General features: G+C 55.2%; 2 protein-coding genes across 4 annotated transcripts in view; one reads left to right on the top strand and one right to left on the bottom strand.

The window, feature by feature from the left end:
- Window positions 1-19,760, top strand: part of HLCS (holocarboxylase synthetase) — a 151,577-nt gene extending 131,817 nt beyond the window's left edge. For all 3 annotated transcript variants that reach the window (XM_084873606.1, XM_084873604.1, XM_084873605.1), the window contains exons 7-11: window positions 10,589-10,656; window positions 11,662-11,822; window positions 12,811-12,925; window positions 14,665-14,878; window positions 16,430-19,760. In XM_084873606.1, coding sequence (XP_084729732.1) covers window positions 10,589-10,656; window positions 11,662-11,822; window positions 12,811-12,925; window positions 14,665-14,878; window positions 16,430-16,601 — 730 coding nt within the window. In that variant the 3' untranslated portion in view covers window positions 16,602-19,760. The remainder of the gene's footprint in view (window positions 1-10,588; window positions 10,657-11,661; window positions 11,823-12,810; window positions 12,926-14,664; window positions 14,879-16,429) is intronic.
- Window positions 19,761-23,135: 3,375 nt separating this feature from the next.
- SIM2 (SIM bHLH transcription factor 2) overlaps window positions 23,136-27,154 on the bottom strand; it is a gene marked incomplete at both ends in the record, with an annotated part of 34,612 nt that continues 30,593 nt past the window's right edge. The window contains 2 exon segments of the mRNA XM_084875864.1: window positions 23,136-23,512; window positions 26,271-26,658. Of these exon segments, the coding sequence (XP_084731990.1) occupies window positions 23,136-23,512; window positions 26,271-26,658 (765 nt within the window).

The raw sequence follows: 27,154 nt of genomic DNA, 5'->3' as shown, positions 1-27,154 counted from the left end.
GGCCTGGCTGGCTTTCTGTGAGCCCCTCACTCGGGGGGCAGTGCTGCTGAATGGTGGCTGTGCTGGCTGGAGGCCACACTCCCCAGACACTGGCCCTGCCCCGCCAGCTCCCGGAAGGATTAAGGAAGTGCTCCTCCCTCCGGGCCCTGGGGACCTGAGTCACACGGACTGAGAGTGGAAGTGACAGTGTCCAGGCAGACCAACACGGACGCGCGCGCGCACACACACACACACACACACACACACACACACACACCCCACCCACCCACCGAAAAGCCGGAGCAGCCCCTGCTCCCCGGTGTGGTCAGTACTCTTACATCCCCGCTCTGAAACGGGCTGAACGCAGTGCTGTCTGTGGCTGAAGTTATAACAAAGGAGCTGCTGCACACGTGTTCCGTCTTTAATGCAGTGCCGGGCCTGCCGGGCCTTATCCACCCTCATGGAGGGAGCTGCCCCCGCACTCTGACCGGCCCCTGGCCTGGTGCTCATCATCCTCCTGTTGTTCCCGGTCCGTGCGGAGGTGACTTTCCGTAGAACTGGTTTGTTCTCCCCTGGAGCTGACGTGGCGTTTCAGTGACTAGGAACCCAGGTATAAATGTTTGTTATTAAAAACTACACACACACACACACACACCCCGACTTGCTCTATCATTGTTTGAGATGGTTCAGGATGCCTTTAAAAAATTTTTTTAAAGAAAAATGAAACAAAACCCAAGGAAAAGATTTATGTATTCGGTTGGGGGAGGGAGAAATTCAACTTCTCATAATAGTTTTTAAATTAAATTTTGTACTCGTCTAAATCCCTTCCTTCTCCACCCCTTCCTCTGATATTCCCTCCCTCATTAAAACGGGATTTCGATGGTATTCACAGGGAAGCTGATTTACTGGAATAAAGAGGTTCTTTAAGTTTTAAGTTTTGGAACATTCCCAGTGTGTCTGAACCCGGGTTTCAGGTTTTACTGGCATTTTGTTGGCAGAGCAGCCTTTGGAGCCTGTCCTTATTTGAGCGTGTTTCCTGACACCTTTGGCGGTATGGTCCCATGTTTTTTAGATTTAAAACAAAATTTAAACAGAAAAGCATATATAAACATATACAGAAGATTGATTATAAAATGTCAAGCAAAATAAAAGGGCAATAAAAATGCTCAAAAATTAACAAATGGGAAGAGCTTTGTTTTTAAAGGGGCAGGAAAAGGCAGGCTAAAGACAAAGACCCCAGGAGAGAAATGTTTCAGGAAACCCCAGGAAAAGCTGCCTTTTCATCTGTGCTCAAGGTCATCTCTACACACACGTGTCCTGGTGAAATAGGGCGAGGATACTGACTGGGCACGTGCTCGGTGGCTGCAGTCACCAGGCCCACCAGCATCCGCCTGGGATGGAGGGAAAGCTTATGGCAGTGAGGGCAGGGTGGCAGGCCCTGCATGGGTTGGAGGAGTCTCCAAACCAGCCCCAGAGGGATCTCCCCTTCCCACCCTGGGCCTGAAGGGACCAGCGAGAAACTACTGCCCAGAGCCCTGGAGAATGTGAGGGTAGAGACGGGTCCAGCGTTGGGAGACCCACTGGGTCCTAAAGCCAGCGTCTCACTCAATGGGACATCTGGAGCATTTCCACAAAGAGCAGAGCAAGGCACACCATCAGACACCTGCCCTTTCACGTAGACAAGAGAGGTCAGTCAGAGGCACACACATTGGAACAGAAGTAAAACCGCCTCCCTCTGCAGCGGTAGGGTAGCGTGCCCAGGTGAAATGAAGGGAAACAAAAGAACTCGGTGAGGGAGCAGGATGCATGGCCTGCCAGCACGGAGCCCCACCGCAGGCCACCCCAAGGGGCAGCAGGGCCGGCAGAAAACGGAGTTGGGAAGGGGTGATTGGAAATGACCATTTGAACGAAAACCTGTGATAGAGTTGGATTCTGAACCAGGGTTAGTCATGGGGGCCATAAACCCCGCAGATCATGGAGCCAAGCCCTGCGTGAAAGAAAGGCCCCTTGTCCCACTGAGTGAAGAGTTAAGCTGGTGCTAAGCTTTCTGGCCCAACAAGCTCTGGCAGGCTGCTGATCTCTGGCAGGGTGGGGCCGAGCCAGGCCCGGCAGCTCCGAGGGCTGCGCCACGCGGGGCGCAGGCAGGGTGACATGCAGGGCAGCGGGCTGGTGAAAGAAGCAATGGTTTTGAGGCCAGCTGGCAGGGCAGGGCATTCTTCCTCCTAATTACCCATGGCACTGGGCGGAAAGCGGGCCCGGCGAGGGCCTGAATGGTGGGTGGGGGCTCCCTTTGCTAGAGGAAGACATTCATTACCTTCACGTCACTTTGTCTGCCCAGCTTTCCAGCAGCCTCTCAGCTCTGAGGGAAGGAAATGCTGACAGCAGTACCTGATGCACACTGGGTGAGGGAAGTTGGGTATATTTGAAGCAAAAGCATGTAGAGAGCAGGAGGAACACCTACACAGGCAAAAAGAGCCGGCTAATGACCTGGGTGCAAGTGTGCTGTCTAGTTTTTATAAACTTAAGATGACTCTATTTCAGTTCTTAAGAAATGCAAAAACCCCATGTTGATTTTACTCTTTGGGCCTATATTTTCAAAACTTTCCAGAAAACGTATAATCCGCAGGACCATCAAACGTACACAGCTGGAAAAATGCATTTTAAGAGATGGGTGGCATGTCTGCCTTCACATTTTGTTTTGATAAAGGAAGAGATTCTTTGATAATGACCCGGGAAGTGGGCCTCACAGCCAGGCAGCGCTGCTTCCCTGTGCTGGGACCTCACCCAGCTCTGGCCCCCACTTTCTCATCAATAACATGAGACCACAGGGCAGTGGCCGTCACAAGAGTCGCCAGTGTGTTTCAGTGAGAAAATCGCTCATGCCAAGGGCCTGGCACGTGGCTGGATGCTCAGGAAAGGGACCCATTTGGACTATATGTATTTGGTGCTTTCTGAGTACCTGGACATCACATCCTTTGCCTGTACTTGAAGATCCATGGTTTATCGATCAATTAGTTCACAAGGCCTTCGAGAAATCTTAATGTGAGTGTTGGCTGGTGTACTCACTGTCATATAGTAGTCAAGAGTGTGGTGTGTGTGTGTGTGTGTGTGTGTGTGTGTGTGTGTCTGTGTGTCTGTGTGTCAGGGAGGGAGGGAGAGGGATGCCGAAAAACATTTTATAAAATTCAACATTTTGCCAAAGCCGGTTTGGCTCAGTGGTAAAGCGTCGGTCTGTGCACTGAAAGGTCCCAGATTTGATTCCTGGTCAAGGGCATGTACCTTGGTTGGGGGCACATCCCCGGTAGGGGGTGTGCAAGAGGCAGCTGGTCGATGTTTCTCTCTCATCGATGTTTCTAGCTCTCTATCTCTCTCCCTTCCTCTCTGTAAAAAATCAATAAAATATATATTTTTTAAAAATTCAACATTTTAATAAAGACATTTAAAAGTGGGAATTAATGGGTATTTTTTAAATAAGATTGTGTATGTGTCCTCAAGGTAAATTTTATTTCGTGGGAAAAACCCTTAGAAGTAAGGATCTATTGAGACCAGAAGCAAGGCAAGGGTGCCCACTCTCTCCACTCTGCCTCACAGTGCGCTGAAGGGATGGCAGTCCGCGTGGACAGGAGTCAGCCTGAGGCATGATTGAAAAGGGAGAATAACTTGATCCATTTGCAGATGATATGATGTTATACCTGGGCAACTTTTAGAAAATCAGTGATCCTCTCATTCTCACAATAAAAGGATTAGTAAGAGAACACGATGTAAAATTAGTAATTAATCAATTCATATACACATACAATAACCACCAAAGGCTCTTAGGGTATGCATTTACAATAGCAACAAATAAGATAAAACACTTAAGAATGAACTTAACAAAAAAATGTGCAAAATTTTACAGGAGATTACTTTAAAACGTGTCTGCAAGACACAGAGTGAACTTGAACAGACATTAGATGGCCCTTGTCCATAGATGGGACAGCTCTGCATCACAAGGGTGTCAGTTCTTCCCAGGTGACTCACAGATTTAATACATTTCTAACAGACTACCATGAAGTGATTTTTTTACCATTAAGCTACATTTTACAAGTAGATGCCAAAGTTCATTTTGAAAAATAAATATGTAGGAAGAGCCAGGAAGACAGACACTGAAAAGGAAAAGCCACGAGGAGGTACCAGCCTTGCTAGATTCTAAAGCACACGAAAGCCTGTCGTTACAGCAGTGTGTTATGGCACAGAGTAAAGGACCCGCAGGAAGGAAGAGAGAGCCCGGAAACAGACCTGAGAACATGCAGAAACTCAGTGCACAATGAAGATGGCTTCACATTCCTATGCCAACGGCAGGCTCTGTAGCAAATGGTTCTGGAGCAGTTTGAAAGACATTTGGGAAAACCAGATCCCTACCTTTCACCGAACATAAGAGTAAACACCAAATGGGTCAGGGGTACAAGTTTACAAAGGGAAGCCCTGTAAGGCCTGGGAACAAGGGGATCAATTCCCGGGTCACATGGGCATGGGAAAGGCAACGAGGACACAGAAACAGAGGCATTAAAAGAGAGATGGACACATTTGACTACAGAAACCTAAAAAATAAAGTTTGTATGGGACAAACACCATAAATAATCAAAAGATAAACAACAAACTGGAAGGAAATATCGGTAAAACAACACAGATTAAAGGCCTAATGGTACCTGAATGTAAAGAACTGTTAAAAATAGGTGAAAGACATGAATAGGTAATTCACACTGTATACACACACACACACACACATACTTCAAACATTTGAAAACCTCACAAGAGAAAGGCAAAGTACAACTACACTGAAATACCATTTCTCACATATCAAATTGGCAAAAGCAAAAAAGTATGACATCACGCTGTGTTGCCCAGGCTCTGTGGAAATCACGTACCCTCTCCACGCTGGTTGGTTAGTAGGGAGGGGTCTGGCAATATCTAACAAAGCCACGTATGCGTTTTCCTTCCGACTCAGCATTCCACGGTTAGAATTCACCTGAAGAGACACCTTCAACACCACAAAAATACATGTGAACGGGTTCGTTGTCCGGTCATTTCGGACACCGCCTGAATGCTGGTGCAGATACAGTGGGAGCAGTTGAATAGCTCTGCTACCTGCACACCATGGGTTACCACTCAGCTGCAGAAGAGAATGAGGAAGACTCTATTAACTTAGAGTAAGTTATAGCTTCCGGGTCATAGTATGTGTGTGGGGGGTAGTGGTGGAGGGGGACGACACAGAAAGCAAAGAAATGTCTACAAATGGTAACTTTCTCTAAGGAAGAAAGCAAATAAGAAAACACGTGTATTTGTTCTTTCGTATAGAGAGAAACACGGGTTGAATAAACCAGCAACTAGTGAGGTTAGTTGGGTTGTTATTTACGGGAGTCGAGGAAAGGGAGATCTGGGTGGAAGGGGCGGGTGGGGACCTGCCACTCAGAATATGCTGCTCTGTAAGTCTGACCCTTGGACCGGTTAAAAATAGAAGAGAAAGACGGGAGCTGAGCCCCTCTAATGGAAGACAGAAGTACACTGCGGCCTAAGCTTGCTTCTCCTGAGTAACACACCACACCAAAGCGAAAGGAAAAGGAACCAGCTCCAGGAACTTCTAAACATAATATTTACCGTATCCCCTCAGGCCAAGGACAAAAAGAACTCTGCATAAATATTGAGCCTGGGTTAGTAAGTTTGTTTTTCACAGTAGCATGGGTCAGCAATTCTGAAACCACTCTCTGTGTATTACAGTGTTGAGCAAATAAGTAAATACATCTGAGATAATGTGAGCCAGACTGCTCAGAGTCGGAGAAGGAAGTGCAGATACAGAGGGAGGCAGAGTGAACTTCAGGTTGGGTTGTAACGAGTTTTCAGTGAACTCATGGATTTAAGGTGGATGGATGGGTCTTTGAAGGGCGGGAGGGAGGGAGGTAAAAAACACTCATTTTCTAGCTATTTCCCAACACTCAGATTTGTTTTATAAATATCACTCTCCGCAAAATGGAGCCAGGCCTCCTTGCTAAATGGCTGATTCCAGGGCTGGGGCTGAGAAAGTGCAAGAGGAGGCTGGAAGGAAGGAAGGAGATGTGGAGGGCGACAGGCCCTCTCAGGAGCAGCAGCCAGCTTGAGGCAGCGGCCACTGGCCAAATCGGGGGCAGTTGAGCTTCCAGGGAATAATGATCATTAAGTCTATAGTATTGAGAATTCCCGAGTCCATTCTGATAGGAATAAGTAAGTAGAAGGATAACTGAGTGGGGAGAAGGAAAATGCAGTCGTGTCCCGACAGGCAAATATGAAATAAGTGATGGATCAGAAAATGACTGTCAGCCATCAAAACAATAATGGAGTCGAGGGGGGGGGGGGGATGGAGAGTGTATGGGAAGAGAACTCGGTACATTCTGCTGGTTTTCTATAAACTTAAACCTCAAAAAGTAAAGTCTAGTAATTCCTTTAAGTGCTGTACTGTGACACATGAATATACATGAAATGGAAGTTTCTGTGTCTGCGCAGTTTCCCTGAGCACCACGCGCTGCGCATTACACACTGTGTGCAGCTGCGTTGGGCTGGGACCTCGGGGTTGATGTCTGCAGAGAGGCCATGTGGCTCACAGAGGCTAAAAGGGGTGCCGGCCACCGTGTGCACGTCTCCCCGCGCAGAGGCGCTGCCCAGCGACTGGAGCCGGGACAAGCCTGCCGCCTCTGCACAGGCATCCGTGCAGGGACAGGCGTGGCAGCACGCATGTCGTGTGAGCTACGGGGGATGCGTGCAGGGAGCCCGTAACGCTCGGCAGCTGCTGGCCTTGGCATTGTGAGTCCGACCTCTTGGAGAGGAGATTACTCACCAACTAGTGAGCTGGCGGGCGGACGAGTGCGCAACCTGCTTGAAGGAAAGCTGGGTTTACGTAACTCCTTATAGCACATTTCCTGGTTATAAAATGAATGTACTGCAAGTGTAGGGATATTGGAAAATTCAGAAAAACAGAAGAAAAGGAAAGCCACTTGGAAAACTACCACCCTGAGATTACATAGAGACACACACAGACGTGGGACTCATAACAGTGCCTCCACGGCCTGGAGCCTGTCAGAGCACAGCCACATAAACGGACCGAACTGCTGCTGCTGAGCTTTCTTTTCAGTTACTAAGTAGCCAGAATGTCCGTAACTGTGTAACTGTGTCGGCAACGTCACTGTGATACCTCATGTAAGGAATGTTTCCAGTTGTCAGAAATTATCTTGTAAAATATACCAATGCGTGTTTTCTCAACGGGAAAACGTCTGAAGGAATACATGCTTTTAGGAAGAAGAGGACGTGGCGTCCGCGGTAGCTCCGGAGCTGAAGACAGGATTACATCCGATGATTTGGATTCTTCCTCATGCTCCGTGTAATCTCTGGGTGGTGAATTTTCAAAAAGGGCTTCTCTGGATGGCTTATTTTCTGCTTTGTACTTATCCATCGTTTTCAAATATTTACACTCCTTAAAATGACCACAGCGGGTCCTGTTATATTTCCTAACGTCGTAAGGAGCATGTCTGAAACACGACGGAAGCCACGCTGAGTGTAGCCTCCCGGCTGGTGAAGGGACTCGTGGGGCCGCCTCGGTGCTGGCTCCTCTGTCGCGGCTGTTGGCACGTTTCTGATTTTCACAGTGTGATGCTGCGATGAGGAGTTGTGCCCCCGAAGTCTTCTTTCTCCCGGTCTGAGCGCCTCTGAGGCTTCAGTCTGAGGAGCAGGGTCACCATGTCTGAAGGCAGAACGTTGTGAAGGCTCTCCTTGCATAAGAAAAGACTGGCTTTAAGTGTTTCTGCTCATTAGTTACTGTCAGATAAGCTCGTACTCACTGGTTATAATAAAAGAGGGCTACAGATAACTTACTGACATATATTTTTAAAGCGGCTCTTTTAGTCCTGTCCTAGAAGTATTTATGAATAGTTCATTACAGATGTTATGTCTGAACATAAAAACCCTGCTTTCCCCAAAAAACTTTTCAAAATAATTTTAAAGGGAGCTAATCATGTTAAAGGAAAATTTAAAAATAAAGAAAAGAGTTTGATCAGATCTCACTTCTTCCCTTTCTATGGATCTCACGTAGTTGGAATGAAAGTATATGTAGTTTTTGTGTCCTGCTTTTGTAATTTAGCATGCTATTGCATACGTCTATTGTTGTCACAGCCTCATCATGATGATTTTTAATAACTACAAATTATTCCGCTGACTTCATATACGACAGTAACATAACCATTCCCTGCTGGATACTGAGGCTTTTACTAATTTTTACCTGTAGCTCTGTGGTGAGTGTGGACTATTTCCTCGGTTCAAATCCCCAAAGTGGATTGACTGGGTCTGAATTTAAATTTTTATTCCTTCAGAATTTTCACTGATTCCTCCTGGCATGTCTTCTAGGCTAGTCTTAGTTATTGATGTTTTATTCCAACGACCTCATGGCATTCATTCGCTCCCCGGGCAGAGCACCAGGAGGTGCTGTGCTGTGCTCAGGAGCCTGCGTGGCCAGGACGCTGCCCTGTGTGCAGGGCCTTTACGGGCCGGATGTTTCAGGCTCGGAACACTTTCCTTCCTGCCTGGCTGGCTCTCCCGTGCGTGCACTCGGCTGCCATTCACAGAGCTGTTCCTCGTAGCCTTTGCCAACGGGAAGAAAACGGGCAGAGGCAAGGCGGTGATCATTGTGGCCCCTCCTCTTTTCCTCCTCCTGCTTCCTTTGGTGAGCACATCGGTCAGGATGGAAATGCTCTGGTGCTCCTGGCTGCTGGAGCGGACGTAGCGGCTTCACTGGGAGAGATGCACAAGCTGCCGGCGCATAAAGCTCCTTTGTTGCCCATGGCCGTGCGGTCTGGCCCGGCGCTATCTCAGAGGCACGAATAAATCTGGTGGCCTCCAGTGTCTCCGGTTCGGGACTGCCCTTCCCCGCTCGTCTCCCTCCTCGCAGTTTCCTCTCGGCCTTCAGCGCACAGACCCGTCTTCTCATCAATATGCCCTGTTAACTGCTGCCAAGCCTCCAGCAGCCCAGTGCACATGTTCCCTTCATCATTCCTCTTTGTTCTGGAAGTCTGCGTTTGGTTTCCGAATACCCGCCTGCCCCCGCCCCACCGTCGCCGTCATTGGCTATGGCGCATGGCTGTCTGAGGTCTGTGGAGAGCATCCTAGAGGGCGGGGCCGGGAGGGCGCCCGCAGTCTGCGCACAGGGTGCTAAATCACCCTCCCCCCTCCCCGAGGCCCAGGTGAGGGACTGTCTCCCGCCCCCAGGAACAAAGCTCCCTTCTCAGGCCTCCGCTGGCCCAACACAAGAACAGGACGCTTTCTTGTCCAGGCCCCGTGGTCTCAATGGGCTATTCATGGCGTCCAAGAGCAGTACCTCAGGAGCTGTATTTCATGGAGAAGGAAGGGCCTGGGCGGTGGGCGCGGCGGCCTGCTCGCTGGGAATGCCCGGGGCCTGGGGCCCGGCCCGCCCCCTGCCCGCTGCCCCTACCCCACTGGCCGGGCCCTTTCAGTAAGGAAGGGGTCTCAGGCTGCTCCTCCCTGGGCCTGCGCACCGGGCACCGCTCTGCTCTGTATGCTCTCCTCTTCCCATCTGTGCCGGTGCCCTCGCCCTGAGCCCCGGGAGAGGAGGAAGAGCTGCCCGAGCGTGGCCTCTCTCCAGCCTTCTCCTCGGCCAGGGGCGGGGGCACCCCGGAAACTGCGGTGAGAAACTTTGTTTACACAGAAGACCACCCCTGCCGCCTCTGTGCCTGGCTGCTTCCCTCCAGAAAGCAATTCAGAGAGGCCCAGCTGCGGCCCTGCCCCGCGGGCGAACCTGATCTCTGTGCCCGCGCCCTGCCCGCCGCTCCTGGGCGCCAGGACCTGATCTCGGTGCCCGCGCCCTGCCGGCCGCTCCCGGGCGCGAGGACCTGATCTCTGTGCCCGCGCCCTGCCGGCCGCTCCCGGGAGCGAGAACGCTCCGCACACGCTAGCACACGGAGGGCGGAGCGGGGAGGAACTTCGCAGAATGAGGGTCCCCCTCGCCTTCTCAGGAAAAAGTGACTGCTGCCCCGTTGGCTGGAGATGCCGGGCGCTCTCCCACCTGCCCCGAAGGGAAGTGTGTGCTTTAAGTGAAACCAGTTTACAGCAGAACTCGGGCCGCAGTGACCAGCTTCTCCCCTGTTCTCAGAAGGTGTAGATTTATTTACTACAGTTAAAGCGTAATTAGTTCTCAGGGGAGAGTGTATCTTTTAAACGGCTTTATTGCCACCATATTGGTTTTCTGAATAATCAGAAACTTCTGTTATGATTATGTTCTAGGGCTCGAACAGAAACGCACTGTAAGTAGAAACAAATGTCAGGAATTGTTAGTTGTCACTCGGAGAGGGGACAGCAATCAGAAAGAACCCGAGGGGATATTCCAAAGAAATGCAGTCCAACAGCGCCCGAAGCTGGGTAGCAGCCCGGGCGGTGCAATGCCTGCCTCCTCTGGCTTCCCGGAGGCGGGGGACGGGTGCAGCCCAGGGAAGCCCGCGCTGTCACACCTGAGTGCACACAGGTCCCCATCTTGTCCGCGCCGGGGATCCCTGCCCGTGCTCGGTTCTGGCTGACCAGTCTTTCCCACCGTTCGCAGGTTGATGTTTGAGACGCCGCAGGAAATGGGCTTAATAGCCATCGCAGTCCGCCAAACACAGGGCAAAGGTCAGTCATCGTTTGTTATCGTTTCTGCTGTGTCTGTTTTCTGAAATCTCTGGCCAAGAGAGCCCGCTGATTGAGTGCTGATCCTCAAGGTGACTCCACTTAGAGTCACTGGTTCTCACCCCGCCCGCCTCACCCCGCTCCCCTGCAGTTGAATGGAGGAGAGGGGGCTGACCAGAAGACTGAGCCTGAGCGGAGGTGAAGCATCCACCTGGCCTCTGCTGTGACGGCTCTGGCACCTGGAGAATCCCCCTCTGCACGTTCTGGGCATGGCGGTTGTGACTCGGCACCGTGCTGGGGAGACGGTCATGTTCCCGAGGGGCCGTCTGTGTCTGTCCGGAGAGCCACATGGAGGGCCTGGCATCTGCCGGCCCCTGCCCAGCTGGCACTGGAATTTGCATGGAGCCTCGCCCATTCTCCAAGTGCCCACAGAGAAGCAGAGGGCTGCCCAGAGCTTCCCCACCTGTGACCTCTGCCCCAGCATAGACCAGGCCTCCCCCCGCTCCCTGCCCCCCAGCATAGATCCCTCTGCCCCAGCATAGACCCAGGGCCCCCCCCAGCATAGATCCCCCTGCCCCAGCATAGACCCAGCGCCCCCCCCCGCCAGCATAGACCCCCCTGCCCCAGCATAGACCCAGGCCCCCCCCCCCCCCCAGCATAGATCCCTCTGCCCCAGCATAGACCCAGGGCCTCCCCGGGTGATACAGATGCCATCGCTGCTCTCTCTCGCCGGCATGGCCGTATGGTGAGAGTTAGGCTGTGAGTGATGTTCTGACACGGGAAGACTGAATCATCAAAGCGCAGATGATGTGCGCACAGAGGCGGACCAGCCTGCTAATTGCTGGACTTGCTCAGCAGCAGAGCCTCGGGTCTGGGAAGCTTCTGTGGCGGAGTTAACCCAGGGCACCCGGCGCCTGCCCAGCCCAGGTGTGTCAGTGGGCCGGCCTCCCGGGAGGCTCTGAGTCTGTTGGTTGGCGAAGTGGCCATTTCCCGGGGCCTGTCTTCCAGGGCGCGGAGGGAACGCGTGGCTGAGCCCCCTGGGATGCGCCCTTTCCACGCTGCTGGTCTCCGTCCCGCTGAGGTCCCCGCTGGGACAGAGGATCCCGTTCGTCCAGCACCTGATGTCCCTGGCTGTGGTGGAGGCGGTGCGGTCCGCCCCCGGGTACCAGGTACGTGCGCCGCCTCACCGGGCGTCCCCAACTGTGGCCGGTGCCGCCGGCACGGTGTGTGGAACCTTAGGCGCCAGGATGGGCTGCTCCCCGGGGTTCCCTCTGAGCTGCTGTCAAACAGCCCCGGCCCAGGAAGGACGAGACTTGTGTGTTATTGAAGCAGGTTGGACTGGGTGGGTGAAAGGCTTATTTATAGGGCAGAAAAGCCCTCTCGTTTCCTACCCTCTTTCCCGGGCGGCTAGGGCTGCATCGGCGCAGGTTCGGCGTGCGGCTTGTCTGGGGACAGAGTGCCGCTCCATCCTTCCTGTGGTGCTTTGGTCCCTGATGAGAAGACTAAAGCCCCACTGTCGGACCCCGTGTCTGTTTTCCAGGCAGAACTCCATGTGGCCATAAAGAAGGGTGTCCCCTGCCTTCTCCCCACCTGCAGCTCTTAACATTGATGGGAGTTAGTCCTGAGGCGAGGCGCTGCACGCATGGCTCTCAGAGGAGGCTGGTGCCGCGTTTACACGGAGCCGCCCGCCCTCCCGACTGCAGGCACGCCCTCAGTCACGGCGTGCAGGACCTGGTACCCGTCAGGCCACCACGGGATGGGTAACCCACGGCCATCTTCCTCACATCGGCTCCTTGACCCCTGAGAGCCTTACATTCCCCTATCCCCCCCCCCCCCTCCGGCATCTATAGCACGTGGCAACGGCTCCAGGGTGGTTGATGCTGAGATGAAGAGCTGCATTCACCAGACAGGCATCTTCAGAAAGGGTTGTTACGGAGACAAACAGTGATGGGGTGGGAAGAATGACGTAGTTATTCTCAGTCTCTCCGGAGCCCCGAGAGGTGCTTTAACACTGCTGTCCCAGAGGGGCGGCTGTCGTTCTGAGAGAGAAGAGGGATGAGCCTGGCACCTGCTTCCCGGGGCATCTGCTCCGCTCCCCATTAGCTGGAGGCTCAGCTGGCCCGTGTCGGCCGCCTCGCTAACTGCAGGCTTCCCTAGGACATCAACCTTCGGGTGAAGTGGCCCAACGACATTTACTACGGCGACCTCATGAAGCTCGGCGGCGTCCTGGTCAACTCGACGCTCGTGGGAGAAACATTTTACATTCTCATCGGTGAGTCCTACAGCCTTTCCCCGGCGCTTGGCTGTGTTGGGAGTGAATTATCACACGAATTACTTTTCCTTTGAGTCTTGTGTGATAGAACGTAATACATGTGCACAACAGGCAGATTAGTTGAAAGTGCTTCGAGGGGTTTACTAGCCTTCCTGTCCGTGGCCATGGAAACCAAACTGGTATCGTGTCAAACGCTTTTCCTTACACCTGCCCACACTCCTGCTGCTTGTGGAGTCAGAAATGGTGAAAGGAAGCCCCAGTGAGCTACACCGCACACCTGTTAGCACGGCTGGTATCACAAAGACAAGCAATGACAAGTGTTGGCGAGGATGCAGAGAAAAAGGAATGCTTGTGCTCTGTTGGTGGGAATGCAAATTTAAAAAAAAAATCTTTTCTTTTTAATATATTTTATTGATTTTTTACAGAGAGGAAGAGAGAGGGATAGAGAGTTAGAAACATCAATGGGAGAGAATCATCAATCAGCTGCCTCTTGCACACCCCCTACTGGAGATGCTCCCGCAACCAAGGCACATGCCCTTGACCGGAATCGAACCCGGGACCTTTCAGTCCGCAGGCCGATGCTCTATCCACTGAGCCAAACCGGTTTCGGCGGGAATGCAAATCGATGAAGCCACTATAGAGCTGAGGTTCCTCAAAAAAGTAAAAATGGATTTAGCATATGACCCAGCACCTTCGGCGGCATGTACACTGAATCCCATGCCCCCGCTCCGGGGTTGCGTGTGCAGAGCTTCATGCTGAGCCAGCGAACCCTGCAGAACCTGCTCTGTTGCTGGAGCTACTTTTGTTTCCCAGATGTAAATGATACTGCTTGGTTTTTAATAGGCACATATTACAAAAAACACGCTGAGGCCAATCAAGCCTTCACTGCCCTGAGGACGGATCAGAACACTGAAGGACAGCGCTAGTGCAGCTTCATTGCTCTGCGTGAGGAGCGTGAGGGACGTGTGCTCAGAGGCCCTGGAACGCGGTTGTCTTGCTGGAGTCTTGCCGTGTTCCGTTGCTGATGGAGGGCCCGGCTGACAACGTGGCTCAGCTCCTGGGAAGAGCAGTGGCTCCGAGAGACGCGTGTGAAGCATCAGCGGAGCTAAGCCTGTGGAGGCCCCGCTGCCGGAGCCCAGCTTCCTGAGGCCTGGGCAGGCGGCCAGCAAACAGCCGCTGGAAACGGCTGGCCCCTCGCCAGCTGCTAAGCCGAGCACCGAAGATGTCCAGGATAAAGCGTTAAAAGATGTGTTCTAGCGTTATTCCATCACCAGGCTTTGAAATCTCTGATCCACAGTGACTCCCTAAGACCCGAGTGAAATGCTCCCTTTTCCAGCATGTGTTCTGCTGCTCAATAGGAAGAGAAACGAGCTGGTGCTGAGCGCAGGTCTGGGCGGGACCACACGAAATTCCATTTCAGAAGCAGCTCTGAGCAGCTCTGTCCCCCGCTTGGCTTCTGTTTAACGCAATCAGAAGTGGCATGCTTCCTTCCATCCTATTGCTGGGAAGGTGGGGAGGGTCCGGGCTTGAAGAGGATGATGAAGGAAGGATGGAAAGAGAGAGGGGCTCCAATAGGTAAGTCCCTCCGTGAGTGGGCAGCGAAGTGCACACGCCTGGGACAGGGAGCAGGAAGCCGCCAGGAAGCACCGTGCCCCCTTCCAGGCGTTGGAAGGAACAGGTGACGCCACCCGCAGGCTGAGCTGTGCGTGTTTTTCAGTTCTTTGTTTGTTTCTGACCAGGCTGTGGCTTCAACGTGACTAACAGTAACCCCACCATATGCATCAACGACCTCATCGCAGAACACAACAGGAAGCACGGGGCGGCCCTGGCGCCTTTAAGAGTGGACTATCTCATCGCCAGGACGGTGACGGTGCTGGAGAGCCTGATGGACACGTTCCAGGACGCGGGGCCCAGCGGGGTCCTCCCCCTTTATTACAAGTACTGGGTGCACAGGTCAGTGCTGGCGCCTCTCCATTCCTTATAAGCCAGTGGTTCGGTCCCTTCGACTGAGAAACTAAGCGCCCGTCAGTCTAGCTTCTGATGGAGAAACCTGGTGGACACTGCCTTGCCTGGACCTCGCCAGTCCCCGGCCCCTGGCCTCGCGGGCCTCCCGTGGGGATGCGCTGGGAGGAACCCTGTCACTGCCGGCATGTTCACGCAGAATCTCATTGTGAGGAAACAGTTGCAAATTGTGGAACATTCTAGCTAGCAGTGGTTTCCAAAGCCAGCTTCCCCAGGCTGTGGGAATACCGATTCCTGAGTCTCCCTGACAACCTCCTGCATCAGAAACCCAAGGCTGGGCCTGGCTTTGTGCTCCCACCAAGGCTCCAGGGAGTCTCAGGCCCCTGGAGTTTGAGAAGCTGATGGACGCCCACGGGCTTCTGCCTTCCGAACGCCACTGCCTTAGGCCGGCAGGTGGGCGCTTCCTGAGAGTAAAGACCCAGCACGGCCGTTAAGTGCAGCACGCGTCCTAGTTAGACTCTGGCCGGAGGAGAGGCCGAGGGCGCTAGGAGGCAGAGATGGAGCTTGCAGGGTGTTTTTCAGGGGTCTTCAAACTACGGCCCGCGGGCCACATGCAGCCCCCAGGGGAGTCTGATCCTGCCCGCCAGGTTTTTTGGGCAGTGAGCGCAGCCGAGGTGTTACAGTAGGAATTAGTAGTTCATATAGTCCGGCCCTCCAGCTCTCTGAGGGACCGTGATCTGGCCCCCACTTTAAAAAGTTTGAGGACCCCTGGTCTAGGTAGTGTAGTGCGGGGAGTTTGGGTTTTGCAGGGGCGCATGCTCATTTGTAGGAGACACATGATGAAGTATCTAAGTGTCATGATATTGAAACTTATTTTAACAGTCAGCCCCCAAAAAGTGTGTGTGTGTGTGTGTGTGTGTGTGTGTGTGTGTGTGTTGTGTATGATCAGTTGATGTGAATTTAAGTAAAGGGAGAGTATGAGATTCATTGTATTATTTTTCCAACTTTTCTATTAGTTTTGACATTCTTCAAAAGAAAAATGTTGGGGGAGGGGAATAGTGTACTTTTAAAACTTAAAATTCTATACATTTGGAAAATACTTAAAAGGTGGAGAACTTTTCAGCTCCTCCTCTTTTCCCGTAACCTCAGCCAGAACCCCTCGAGCTTGCCCAGTGTTCCTCAGAGTGCTCGAGGGGGAGGAAGGGAAGCTCAGCAGCCCCTGTCCTGCTGCTCGGCGGTTAGGGCGCCATCCCCATACGGCAAGGTTGTGGTTCAGTCGCGGATCAGGGCCTTACAAGAATCCACCAGGTTTGTTCCACCAACAAACCTCTCTCTCTAAATTTAATAAATGAAATTTTAAAAATAAAGAGGGAAGCAGTTCTCACTCCCTGTTGGACTTGCGCACACCCTGGCCATCGGAACATCTCACGCTGAAGAGGGGGAGCACAGCCAGTGCGCCTAACCTCGCCCGGCCAGCCCCACGCCCCCCCTTCCTGTCAGCCGCATCCCACTGCAGTGACTCTCCCTGTGCTTTGTTCCCAGTGGCCAGCGGGTCCGCCTGGGGAGCGCCGAGGGGCCGGAGGTGTGGATCGTCGGCCTGGATGACTCCGGCTTCCTCCAGGTTTACCAGGAGGGCGGCCAGGTGGTGACTGTGCACCCCGATGGCAACTCCTTTGACATGCTCAGGAACCTCATCGTGCCCAAGCAGCCGTAGTGCGTGGGGAGGGCCTGGCGCTGGGACCACTCAGGACTGGCCGGGCGTGGCCACCGCAGAAGCATTCCATTGGGGCCAGCTCTCTCCTTGCCCCCAGAGGAGAAAGCCAGCTTAGAGGGGTGGGCGACCGTCGTCTCCCTCCAGTTAACCTGTTAGTCCTTGAGCTTTGTTCTCAGTTATGTCCTCGGTGACGGAGGAAGATCTGGGGGAGAGTTCCTGGAGGAAGAGGTTCCGTTCAGGTGAAGCCCCCCAAAGGTGTGACACTGTTCCCCCGGTTGGGCCTGGATGTGTGTTTATTGCAACCCCCAATATTTCCACCTGGAAGCCACAGTGGAATGATTCAGACATTTCCCCGCAGCGGAGACCTTTACCCTAGAGTTCAGAGACAGCTCCGGGCTGTGCGGTGGAGGCGAGGCCCGGCAGCTTTCACAGCGGCTTCAGGGCGGACTGGCACTGCGGCGGGCGGCTTAGTTCGGTTAATGAAGAGCCGGCAAGGTCAGCCTCTGAGAGTTCCTCTGCCTGGTGGTTCCAGGCCCAATGGCAGTGGCCGCAGAGGGGTGAGCGGGGCAGCTGGATGGCCGTGCGGAGGAAACTGGCTGATTACTCTGACTGGTTTCTGAGCTCCCCTTTCATAGCCTTAATTTTACTGCGAATCCTGAAGTGATGGATCAGGTTCAAGGCCTTCAGGGCTGATTAGGATCGCCCAGGCGTGGGTGCTCCCTGGCTCCTGACAGCTGGAAGCAGAGGCTCACGCTGCTGCACGCAGGGGGGACGGGGAGCTTTTGAGCCCGTTGGGGCTGCTTTGAAATGTCCCTGTGAGGCTGCTCACAGAACAAGAAGTACGTGATCGGGTGTTTGTAAATCAGTATTTTTTTGTCCCCTTCTGATATCGACAAGAAAGAAAATGTTGTTGATATGGAATGCCATCATTTAGGAAGTGTGTGTGTGGGGGAGGGGGGCGGGGCGGGGAGCGATCTTTAAATTATCTTCAAAACCTGGTATACTAAGCCTCCACCGAAGAACAAAAGAGAGGAAGCCTTTTGATATGCATTTGCCGTTTCCAGATGCACTCCATGCTCCTTCCATGCACCTCCTCTCTGTTGGTGTGAATCATGCACATCACTTTGCGGCCTGAAAGGCCGGTTTTGCCCACTTTTCTCTCTCCCTGCCAGTCCCCAGTGAAGTTAGCGGAAAGCACGCGGGTGGCGTTCTCCGCTGAGAACGAACCCGCCCGACTGCAGCAGCGCCCCCCCCCCCCCCCCCCCCCCCCCCGCCGGCAGCTGATCCCGGACTGCAGACGTGCGGCTGGAGGGGAGGGTGCGGTTGGAGCCAGGCATGGCAGCCCCACAGGAAGGGAGCAAAGGAATGTGAAGTACACCAGTCCGATACGTGCTTTTTGGAAATGTAACTTTTAAAATGAACTTCAAAAGTAATTTTTGCAACTAAGACTTCAATTAGAATTATGCCCCCTCCCCCCTCGCCCCCAAAGGTCCTCTCTTCTAAATGGAGTCAGTCCCAAGTTTAAATAGAAGTTCACCCCACCACTGCCGGCAGACTCGCCCCGGAGAGGGCTCTGCACAGCATCATCCAGAGGAGCGAGCCCGGCGATTCTCGCAGACTCGGCAGCAGGAGGCCAGTCATCTCAGGGCCGCCGTCATTCCTTTCCCGTTTCTTTGGGGGTTATTTAATGAAAAACATGCTGTGTTTTGTTTTAAGCCGAACTCCTATTCTGGACAGTTCTGCTTTGGGGAAAAATGTTATCACTTAATTTCCTTTCTGTAAATTAAAACTAATGAAGTGTGGCCAAGTCAGAGCAGAGCGAGCTGGGGGCGGCGCGGCCCATGCGCAAGACCACTTGCTTATGCCGCGTCCCGCGTCTTCAGGGAGACACGGACTGGAAGCAGATGCTGAGCTTTTCCTGAAGCCCATTCTGCCTCCGATGAACCAAAGACTTTGGAAATTGTGCTTCGTATAGAGCAGCTGCTTACAGGCATTTTCCATAGAGCTGTCCGCGCCAGAGAAACCCGTCCACTCACCATGTGGCATATCCATGCACCCGGCAGTCTCATCCCAAGGAGCTTTTAACGTCTTAACAGAAGCCCTGTGGTCCTCGCAGTCCTGACCCAGGACACTGAGCTCAGGATTGGTGTGCGTTTAGGACACGGGGTGGTCCCCCAGGTTGGAGGCTGCACTTGAGCCTCTGACAGGTTACGGGCAGGGCGGGACTTCTCTCCGAGCCCAAAGCCGGTTTGGGGACACTTTCCCAAGTGCCTGCTAACACAGGGCATGCCAGAGCGGGGCTCCCGCTGGCCCACGGAGCGGGGGCAGGGAAATCCCACTCCCCGAGGAGTTTAGGAGCCGGCTGGGCAGAGCGTGGGCGTTCACGGGGCGTGGGCTAAGTGGGAAGGGTTTGTGGCTGGCATCAGGCAGCCCGGGGGTTCATGGCTGCGGTACCCTCACTTGTGACCAGAGAGGTAGATGCACAAGCCCAGGTTAGTAGCACACCCCGCTCCCACACACACCCCAGAGTCTGAACCCGGAGAGCAGCCAGCCTCGCCCTGCAGATGGAGAATGCAATGAGTGACCTTTCAGGCTGACATTCTGTAGGTCTGTTTGCTGCTAACAGGCAGAAAACGGAGAATCTTTATTCCTGGGTAATTGCTATGCATATTTGAAATAAAAGGAAGTGGTAACCTTTGCATTTTCAGCTTTTCAAAGAATCGTGTCTGAAAAGTAATTACTTTAAGCCGATACCTATAAAACACAAGTCTACCAAAATAAACTTTAAGACTTTCTGTACAGTTTGAGCTCCTTGTTATTTTTACCACAAGTTTCATTTTTAAAAATAGACAACTATTTTTGGTTCCAGTATTTTTATTCATATTTAAACATTTTCACAAAATAAATAGTTTTACAAGGTAAGGAATATGTATTTCTAAGTATTAAGAAGCTGGTGTTTTTTTTAAAATGTATTTTTGACAAATGTATTGTGTCATATAAAAGAGAATTCATATTCCAAAGAAAGTAAGTTAGCAAAACCCAAAAGTAAAACAAAAAATGTTTGAGATGAAAAATTTAATAAAACAACTTAATGTAAGTTTTTAAAGTTAAAATAAATTGAATGTAACAACAAATTAAAGAACATATTTTGTTCTTGTATTTTTCTTACTGCTTGATTTCTGTCTTGCCAGTTTTAAGATTTAACCTTATAGATCATACTTAAGTTTAGGATCAGCTTGAATAATGCATTTTAGATCAGGGCTACGATTCACTAACCATTTTAAGCTACTGCAATTTTCCAGCATTTATTTGAAAATGTTTTTATTCCATCTTACCTGTGGCAGTCTACCTTAACTGTCTTACAGTTACAATAAATTACAACTTTGGATAGACTTTCTACAGGAGTCATTGAGCGTGTAAACCCCTCCCACTGGAGGATCCCAGGGAGGAAGACGTGGCTGCAGAAATTAAAAGGACGGGGTGAGGGGACATGTGGGGGCAGAACATACAGGCTCTTGCAGATCTCTGAGCGGCCCTGCTTCCACCCTGTTCACTTCTCTGCAAAAGTATGAATGGAATGGCTTTTCTAGAAAGGGCTTCCGTGAACATAAAGGAATTCTTTTCCCTGGGAGGCCCTGTGGAGGCCCGTCAGTCCTGAGCCGGGCTTCTCCTCAAATCCATTCGGTCTGGCATTTCTAACGTGTTAGAACCCACGACAATGTGTGTGTGTGTGTGTGGGGGGGGGGGGTTATTTGTTAAAATGCTTCCTCTTCCTCTGTCAGGCCTCATAGAAATCAAGAAGTGAGATCCCCAGCTTAAACGTGCAGCCTCTTAGAGATGGAGGTAACACTGTTAGGTTGCCATAGTAACTGCCCCTGTTAAGATTGCACTGAGCTGCTGACTGCCTCTTGCCAACTTGTCCAGGAATCTTACTTCAAGATGTCCAGACAAGGAAGTCTTCTCAAGTACATGCACACTCTTTGGTAAGCCCGTTTGTGTTGTCATTTGTAAATCTTAGTCTTCTTTTTTCACAGTGACCTTTGATCTTAAAGTGCCCCAAAGCCTTGTGGCTCGTTTATTAAGTATGGCCCCCAGTGGCTAATAACAAAGTAGATGGGAAAGCATTTTGCTGTGCTTTATTGAAAAATGTCCGGTGATACACCTGCTCATCACACACACACCTTCCGGGAAGCATGTTTCATTGTGAGTCTTCTGAGCAGAACCGGAGTCCCTGTATCTCAGTGCAGCTCTCACGGGCTGCTTGCTCACCAGGCACAGCCGAGTGCAGGCAGGGGCACGGTCCCGCCCGGGGCTGACCAGCGGGTGCTCCTCAGTTTGCCAGTTTCATCTCGGACCACACGCTGCCCGGGCAGGAGGCAGGTCCGCAGTGACGCCTGGTTGGCAACAGGTTTCACATTTTCTCAAACAGTGGAAGGCGCACTTTGGTGCTAGAAGGATGAGTTCAAGACATCTGCGGAAAGCCCTTTCTGTCCCTCAGGTGGGTTTTCCCGAAAGTAAACTGTTTTTGGAAAATCAACACGGGTGTTCATGGCGTGGAGCAAACTGACAGGTGGTGGGTCAAGGCATTGAGCTATGACACAGCTTTTAAATGGTGAGACCTGAACCTATGAAAATGAAAGTATAAAACACTGCTGGTGCTTCAGGGAAGATTGCTGGTTGCTTGTGGCAGACAGGACATGTTCGCATGGAGTTCTGCTGCACAGAAAATGCTGCGGACAACGCCCCATCTCTGGAGCACATCTTCTCCGCGAGGCGCAGTCCACGGACCACGTCCCGTGTTGCACATGCAGTTTAGCTCACCGGCCCGGCAGCAAGCACCAGCCTCGGCGTGCAGGGCCAGAGGGAGTCTGCTTTGTAATCAGACCTGGCAGGGGCAGCCCACCGCATGGGGCGCCTAAGTCACCCACGTGCCCATCTCCTGAACTCTGGTTGTGTGTGTCCTTCCTGCATCCCAGGCCTAACGTCTGGAAGGTGTCCCCCAGCACTCAGGAAGGAAGAGCTGTGGATGTACTTGAGAAGCATGCTCGCGGCCCTGGGCTCAGCGTGTAGGTTTTTTGCATTACAGAGTTAAAAACTTCATGAGACTCATGCATGACTCAACGAGCAGAACTGTCTACTCACAGGGCTTGGAATCACCACCTCCTGCCTGGACTTAGAATCGGAGAGGGCTCGGACTGCAGGGAGTCTGGCCCAGCCGCTGCCCTGGTGCACTCCTCCCTAAGGTGGAGGGCCCTGGCGGAGCCAGAACCCCATCCCCGGTGGGACTGAGCATCCGGGGCAGGCAGGACTGAGCACCCCGGGCAGGCAGGACTGAGCACCCCGGGCAGGCAGGGCGGTGGGACTGAGCATCCGGGGCAGGCAGGACTGAGCACCCCGGGCAGGCAGGGCGGTGGGACTGAGCACCCCGGGCAGGCAGGGCGGTGGGACTGAGCATCCCCGGCAGGCAGGACTAAGCACCCTGGGCAGGCAGGGCGGTGGGGCTGAGCATCGGGGGCAGGCAGGACGGTGGGACTGAGCACCCGGGCAGGCAGGGCGGTGGGGCTGAGCATCGGGGGCAGACAGGGTGCTGGGACTGAGCATCCGGGCAGACAGGGCGGTGGGACTGAGCACCCGGGCAGGCAGGGCGGTGGGGCTGAGCATCGGGGGCAGACAGGGTGCTGGGACTGAGCATCCGGGCAGACAGGGCGGTGGGACTGAGCACCCGGGCAGGTGGGGCGGTGGGACTGAGCATCGGGGGCAGACAGGGTGCTGGGACTGAGCATCCGGGCAGACAGGGCGGTGGGACTGAGCACCCGGGCAGGCGGGGCGGTGGGGCTGAGCATCGGGGGCAGACAGAGTGCTGGGACTGATTCCAAACTAAGGGCACGGAGAGCCCCCAGCGCGGGGCAGTCTGAGGTCACTGGTGGGGAAACCCGGCTCCTGGAGAGCCGAGGTCGGGCCGTCGCCTCGGGCGGTGTCAGTCCCCCGGCCTCCATGGATGGCATCTGCGGTAAAAATCTAAACGTGGGCCGCGGGCGCTATTAAAATAGTCGTCTCTGTATAAATTAATTTAAGTCGTGCATACGCAGCTCGCCCCCGGAGCTCGGCCGGACGCTGGGCAGCCGGAGCCCCCGAGGCCGGGCTATGGCTTCTGGCCGCGGGGCCAGGGCGCCCCCGGTCCCCCTCCGGTCCTTGCCTGGTCCCCGGTCACCTGCCATGCGTGATGGCCGGTCACCTGCCGTCCGGTCCCGGTCACCCGCCGTCCGGTCCCGGTCACCCGCCGTCCGGTCCCGGTCACCTGCCGTGCGTGATGGCCGGTCACCCGTCGTCCGGTCCCGGTCACCCGCCGTCCGGTCCCGGTCACCTGCCGTCCGGTCCCGGTCACCTGCCGTGCGTGATGGCCGGTCACCCGCCGTCCGGTCCCGGTCACCCGCCGTCCGGTCCCGGTCACCTGCCGTCCGGTCCCGGTCACCTGCCGTGCGTGATGGCCGGTCACCCGCCGTCCGGTCCCGGTCACCCGCCGTCCGGTCCCGGTCACCTGCCGTGCGTGATGATGACGGAGGCGCCCAGGTAGTGCGGCAGCGGCGCGGCGGGCGCGTTGGCGGCGGGGCCGGGCGGCCGGGGCCGGAGCGCGGCGGCAGCGGCCTCGGGGGCGTGCGGGCCGCGGGCCGGGGCGGCCGGGACGGGCGGGGCGGGCGCAGCGCCCCCCAGCGGCCCGCGGCGCAGCACGCGGTGGTAGTTGAGCAGCACGAAGGGCAGCTGCGCGGGCGGCGGGGCCGGGGCCGGGGCGGGGCGGGCGGCCTTGGCGGCGGCGGGCGCGGGCCCCTCGCGGAAGCGGCCGCAGCTCGGGAAGCTCGGCGGCGGCGGCGGCGGCGGCGCGGGGGCCTCGGCGAACCTGCGGGGCGCGGGCGCTGCGGGGACAGCGGCAGGTCAGTCCGAGGGGCCGCGGCCGGTGCCCAGTGCCCAGGGGACCCCGGGCACCGCCACCCTCTCCACCGCATCCCCGGCGCCCCGGCCCCCCCGCCCCTCTGAGATGCGGTCTGAGACGCTCCGGTGGCCGCCCCGGGGCGGGAGCAGCAGGTGGAATCACCAAAACTTAATTCAGTACAAGTCGCCATCGAACTTTAAAAGTATGCTCTGTGCCTGGCCGGTGTGGCTCAGTGGATACCGCCGGCCCTGGTCAGGGCACGTGCAGGAGGGCAGCCAATTCTTGTGGCCATGTTTCTCTCCGTATCGCCCTCTCTCTTCCACTCTCTCTGAAAATCCATGGGGAAATTATCCCCGGGGGAGGATTAAAAAATAAAAATATCTTTGTTCCCGTGTTTGAGCGCGGCCAGACAGCCCCCCTCGCTGCGGCCGGAGGCTGCCAGACTGGACAGCGCTGGTCTGGAGGTCACCCCATCCAGCGATGGGGCACAGTCACCCCATCTTCCTGGCTGACCCCTCCGTGGGCACAGGAGTGGGCACTCCCTGCTCCCTTCAGGGTTGTCATGATTAAGATAAGAACCGAGCTGAAACCGGTGTGGCTCAGTGGATGGAGCGTCGGCCTGCGGACTGAAAGGTCCCAGGTTCGGTTCCGGTCAAGGGCATGTACCTTGGTTGCAAGCACATCCCCAGTAGGAGGTGTGCAGGAGGCGGCTGATGGATGATTCTCTCTCTTTGATGTTTCTGACTCTCTATCCCTCTCCCTTTCTCTCTGTGAAAAATCAATAAAATACATTTTTTTAAATAAAATAATCACCGCTTCCCTAAGCAGACGCTGGCCACCAACGGGCTCCTCCTGCCTTTCCTCAAGGCCGCCTTTGTCTCTGATGTGAAAACACCAGGAAGCTGGTCACAAATTGCCCCAAATTAGCACCTGGGGGCCCTGTGCACACGGAGTGTGTGATAAATGAGGTGGTTCCTGACCTCTCACTTTCTAAACAGCCTTTTAGGAAAGCAGCCGCCTCTCCCTGAGAACAATTCTCTCCCTCACGCAGGCGGCCGGGCTGCAGCTGCTGCCGCAGCTCTGGGCTCCGTCTCTTTCCCCAGAGGCCCAGAGCCTTGGCTGTCTGAGGGGCCCGCTGGGTCCGGGGACCCACATCTGCGGAGCCACAGGCAGGGCTGTGGCGGGAGCTTTCCTTAAACCGTTCCTTCCGAAAACCAGTCCCGGTCATCTCCGAGGCTCGAGTTTCTCAGCCCCTCACAGCCCGGAGCAAGGGTCAGGGCACAGGGAGCTTCCCGAGCGGTGGGTAGGGCCCGGCCGGTGTGGCTCAGTGGTTTAGCGTGGACCTATGAACCAGGAGGTCCCAGTTCGATTCCCGGTCAGGGCACAGGCCCAGGTTGCAGGCTTGATTCCCAGTGTGGGAAACGCAGGAGGCAGCCGATCCATGCTTCTCTCTCACCATCAATGTTTCTATCTCTCCCCCTCTCTCTAAAAATCAATAAAAAACTTTAAAAAGGTAAAGAGGATGATGGTGGGGGAGGGAGCCCCAGGGGCCGTCCCCTCTGAGCACGGGCTTCTCTCTGCGTCCAGGGGCCGCCGCAGGGCAGGGCGTTGGCACGGCCTTGGTCTGCATTCGGAGCTACACCTCCTGCAGCCGGTCCTCAGCCCCCTCTCCTGCCTCCCGTCTGGGCTGGCCCAGCGAGCAAACGGGTCTGCTGGGCCCAGGGCAGCTGGCTGCACATCCACGGAGGACCTTTTCCTGCCTGCCGGCCACCAGGAGGAGCTGGCTGAGGGGCCGTTCCTATCTCTCTGCTGTGGACCTAGCATGTGCTGGACAGGCGCCTACTGTGCGCCAAGCCCCAGGGTGAGCATGTCCCATGGCTCAGGATCCCGTTACAGATGCAGGAACTGAGACCTGCTGGGAGGGTGTGGGGAGTGACATTCCTGTCCCTGAGCCCGGATTTTCACCGCTGCTGGCCACGGGAGGAAAACCAAGTCTCCCACATTCGCTTTTGGCTGGAGCCGGGCATCGATAATAACAACAGGGTAATATGCTAATCAGACCGATGTCCTCCCGGACGAAGCCGGCCGAGGGAAGCCGCCCGGGTCCGGGTGCCAGAGGGAAGCCGGTGGGGCAGCTGGGGGAGAGGAGGCCTGAGCCCGCACGGATTCCGCGCACCGGGCCTCTCGTGAGCTTATAAACACGTGCAGCCCGGCCGGCGTGGCCCAGAGGCTGAGCGTTGACCTAGGGACCAGGTCACGGTTGGATTCCCGGTCAGGGCACAGGCCCGGGCTGTGGGTTCAGTCCCCAGTGTGGGGAGTGCAGGAGGCAGCCGATCCAGGATTCTCTCTCATCATGGATGTTTCTCTCTCTCCCCCTCTGCCTTCCCCTCTGACATCAATAAAACTATATTTTTAAAAGTAAAATGTGTGCAGCTGAGCCCTTCCCAGGACGTGGAGGCCACTTTGAAAATCACTTGGTCCCCCTGAGGGGGCAGAGGCCGGATGTCACGGGGGCAGCCGAGCCCCCTTCCTGCCCCCTTTATACCATCTCCGGGCCTCCGGCACACGGCCAGCCGCGGGCGTTAGCTCCCACAGGGGGCGCTCGCACTGAGAGCGGGAAGGCACAGGATCCCTACTCAGGAGCAGGAAACGGGGAGGCGCCCACACTGGGGGGTCCCGCTCCATCCGCCACCCCCCCCCCCGTCTGCAGCCCCACGCCCCCCCCCGCCCCCGGGACCCACCTTCGTAGCTGGGCACCAGGCTGTGCCGGGCGGTGCTCGGCGGCGGCTCGGAGAGGGCTTTGGCGGGCGCCGGGCTGCCGGGCACCAGGGGGTTGGCGTAGTGCCACTGGCACTCGCTCAGGAAGAAGCGGGCCACCTCGCACGGGGACCCCTGGGGCCCGAGCTTGGCCGGCAGCACGGGCTTCTTGCCGCCGAAGACGTGGGGGTCCAGGGGGCAGGGTCCGTAGCGGTAGGAGAAGGGCAGGCCGTAGGGCGGGGGGTACAGGAGCTCGCCGCCGTCGGGGTGCAGCTGCGGCTCCGGGGGGCCCGCGGCGTCCGGCGGGGGGCTGGCCCTCCAGTGTGCCAGCGGGCCGCACTCCAGCCTCTCCACCGGGAACGGGCTGAGCTGCTGCGGGGCACGGGCGGGTGAGGGGCTGCGGAGGCCGGAGCCCCGGGCCCGGCCCCTCCCCGGGCGGACCCCTCCGGCCCCCGGCCCCGCCAGCTGTCCGGCAGACAGCACCCCAGGGACCCTCCCAGGTACATCATCTCCTCCCCCCACGCTGCCAACACACACAGGGCCTCTGCTCCTCCTAAGAGCTCGCAAACTGCGGGGAAAGAGGAAGAGGGGCCCGGCTGGTGTGGCTCAGTGGCTGAGCGTCGACCTATGACCCAGAGGTCATGGTTCCATTCCTGGTCAGGGCTCAGGCCCAGGTTGTGGGCTTGATCTCCAGGGGGGGGCGTGCGGGAGGCAGCCAATCAGTGATTCTCTCTCATCATCCATGTACCTCTCTCTCCCTCTTCCTTCCTCTCTGAAGTCAATAAAAATGTATTTTAAAAAGAAAAAATGTTGCCGAAACCGGTTTGGCTCAATGGGTAGAGCATTGGCCTGCAGACTGAAGGGTCCC

The sequence above is a fragment of the Pipistrellus hanaki genome (assembly GCF_964339955.1).
Source record: "Pipistrellus hanaki genome assembly, chromosome: 2".
In the NCBI taxonomy this organism is placed as follows: Eukaryota; Metazoa; Chordata; class Mammalia; order Chiroptera; family Vespertilionidae; genus Pipistrellus; species Pipistrellus hanaki.
The sequence above is the reverse complement of the archived record's forward strand: the minus strand, read 5'-3'. Positions and strand labels throughout refer to the sequence as shown.